Genomic DNA, 3224 nt, shown 5'->3' with positions numbered 1-3224 from the left:
AACGTCGTCATCTGAAATTAAAATTATCCTTTCATCTATTAACGGAATGAACCGGAGCTCTTCTGAAACACCATCTGCTGCTTTGAAAAATATTACTAATTGACATTTAGATCTGAATGGGAAACACTGAGGCCATGAAGATACAGGTAAATTTTCTCCCAGCACAGTACACATTTACAGTTGAGCACATAATTCCATTAAAGACTTCACAGTTTGGTAATATGGTATCTCATAGTCCTCTCCTTACACATGTAAGACATTGGATAATAAAACCATTTTTTAAGTGCATCGGTGCTTTATTTCTGCTTTGTGAGTACAGGATACAGGACAGTATGAGCAACTCCAGATGGCATCTCCATGGCGTGGTCTCTTTCAGCAGTGGCGACTACTTGCTGTGGGCGGCTCTGTGGGCAGCGCCTGACCTGGCGTGAGGTCTGTTAGCAGCTCTGCCTGCAGCATGTCGGCTGCCTGCTCCCGCGTGTTTGGCGTGGCCAACCCGGGCGTGAGCTCCTGCTCAGCAGGAAACAACACACGTGACGTTCCAGAGACATCCGATTACCTTCTTTGTTATCAGAAAATTTCAGTAGCTGAAAAAGGAACACCTGTTTACAGCTGCTGCAACCACTAAGCTCGCATTTTATTGGAAAAAAACTATACTTTAAAAGCATATGACACAAGAAGATCTTTTTTGCACGTTTAAAATGTTCATAAAAGAGCTATGTAAATGTCTGTGGTGAGACTTTTAAAACCAGGCTTAGTGTTTTCCTCAGTTCAATAGTACCCCCATGTAGTACTACCTTAATTAAAGTAGACCATAATCACCTCAGTCACTGGATGGTATACTTTTCTGAACAGGCTGCTAACATGCAGACATATTGTGCTGTAAGACTTACTGGATTTGTGTTCTAAAAACAGAATTTCTGTATCGTCCCTGTTCTCACGATTCCAAAAGTTAGTGAAACAATATAAAAGAACTAAAGCAGTAGGATTATATGATGGCTCAAAGTACGACGCTACATAGCTTCAAAATATATACTACTCCTTGAACTCTATTCTAATGAACTTTCAAGTGCAATGCTAGAATCCTATCATGGAGACAGACTTCTTGTTCTATAAGGTAGAGTAACTGCCGTTATTATGTTACATTGCTAAGTTAAAAATGAAAATACAAGTGACTAAATGACTACTGAAGAAAGATACACTGTGTCTGCCACAAATCAGGACACCTTCTATCTAGTTAGACAATGTTTAGAGCCATTACAGTTACGATTCTGTGTCCTACATACAGAACTACCACATACTTCTTAAGCACTGTCTCGCTTGTAGGTTTTTCTGATAATATTTCATTTACTTTTGCCACATTACTTTTATTAGACATTTGAATATATTGCACCAAAAAATGGGACTTAATTACAGACTACAACTCTAAAAACTGCTGTTACTGTGTAGTGTCAATGAAATTTCTCCTCAGATTAAGGTTTATTTGAGAAAAGCTATCATCTTCTGCCTTTTTGGTATAGCAACGTCGTCACTGTACCAATTCTCTGTTAATAATTACATTTCTAATCAGGTAACTCGTATGACAACTATACCGTGTTGCATAACAAATTTGTAATCAGGGAAAACAATATAGTCTACCAATATAAAAAGGAACGCCAGATATGTAGTGAGATACATGAATACCATGTTCAGCGTATCATCGTATTCTCAGCACCACAGAATGCTGGCGCGCTTGAGGGTTTGTTAATAATGGACTAAAATACTAACTTTCTTTCACACTGCAGAAGGAAGAGTCTGTACCATTTGGTTTATTAGTGTTTGTTTATGTAACATGGTAGACAGTTATTTATTGGAATGTAGTTTTCTGTCAATATCCTTACCTATTCAATGACTAATTGTATTGAAAGTGCAAATTTAACACAAATTTTTATACATGACTGATACTAGTATGTTTTTTGGAATGTAAATGTTATACTGATAAGCTAGATGGAAATTAAGTATCATCTTGATTCAGCAGATAGACCCTCAGAGTGAGACAAATGTGAACTTGATGGGTCTTATAAGGGGCCCATATTTTTCAAGTACATACTTTTTACGAGCCATAATATTTAAGAGAAATGTGACTGAAAGTAGCACAATATTTAGTCTACTAAGAAACGTACTACTGGTCTAATAGCAATATTGCCAAGACCTGACGACATGAATGCTGCACTTGAGCTGCCTGCAGACAGACGAAGTGTCAGAGCGCCTGCCTGAGGGAACCACTAGCAGTTAGAGCCATGCACAGCCTGTTCGCATTTGCTGGTGTTTACCTTTGAGTGCCCGCCTCCTCTCTTCAATTAGACCCCAATTAAATCCGCTGTCGTCGTCGTCCTCGTCTGCTATGCTGTCGGTGTCGTCGTCATCAGCGTCTCTGTTTTCTCCTAATTCTTCCGCCACTTCGTCTCCATCGTCTGCAGCAGCGAGCGGCGTGCAGTACGCCACGAGCAACACCCCAGCGATCAGCAACACGAGGCCTCCCTTCATGGCTGCAGTGGTTTCTACACTGGGTGCCTCGCTACAAGTGTCACTATGGAGCTCACCGGCCTCGTCTTATACTGCAGTGGGGCGCTCATCACCCAAACCGTAGCAGGCAAGGACAGCTACTCCGTGCATACTTCGAACTCTGCAATTAGCCGTATCGTAGTCATATATTAAAAGCAGAAATATCTTATCGGTATCTTATTGGTATGAAACCTTGAGGCTCAAGGTACTAAAAGAGGAAAACAAAATTGTAAGCGCTACAGGTGATAAACACAGTACATCAAGAAAACCATTCATGTACCTGAAAGTTTATATACAAGAATTACGAAACTCTTTCCTTCGTAAGAGCAGCGATATAGAATGGTAATCACTCACTTTAAGAACTAATTTAAGAAGGACAGGAATTTATTCAATAACTGTTAATGTCGTTCTTGTACTCTTTATTTTGCATTATCATGGTACACATTTAACTAGAATTTTCCAATGTTCTGTATTCCATTCTGTCATTATTGATGTTAGACTTAGTTATCACATTTTATCAATAATTAACATTTTTTGTTTTTTTCTCTTTACAATGATATATAAGTTCGTATCATATAACCTATCCACTCATTTAACAGTCTCCCCAAATACTCCATGCTGTTTAACCATGACAGACGAATAGACTTGTGAAAAGCAGAACTGATGTTTGGTGCCCCTAT

The 3224-nt window shown here is 39.1% G+C and overlaps 1 protein-coding gene across 1 annotated transcript; it reads right to left on the bottom strand.

Annotated features, from left to right (window-relative positions):
* Positions 1–289: 289 nt before the first annotated feature.
* On the bottom strand, positions 290–2551 carry LOC126198457 (trigger factor-like). The gene is made up of 2 exons (XM_049934794.1): positions 2313–2551; positions 290–510 (listed from the first exon to the last, which is right to left on the bottom strand). The coding sequence occupies exons 1-2, from the start codon at positions 2524–2526 to the stop codon at positions 386–388; spliced, it is 339 nt and encodes a 112-aa protein (XP_049790751.1). The 5' UTR covers positions 2527–2551; the 3' UTR covers positions 290–385.
* Positions 2552–3224: the final 673 nt, after the last annotated feature.

The sequence above is a fragment of the Schistocerca nitens genome, chromosome 8 (assembly GCF_023898315.1).
Source record: "Schistocerca nitens isolate TAMUIC-IGC-003100 chromosome 8, iqSchNite1.1, whole genome shotgun sequence".
NCBI lineage: Eukaryota > Metazoa > Arthropoda > Insecta > Orthoptera > Acrididae > Schistocerca > Schistocerca nitens.
The sequence above is the reverse complement of the archived record's forward strand: the minus strand, read 5'-3'. Positions and strand labels throughout refer to the sequence as shown.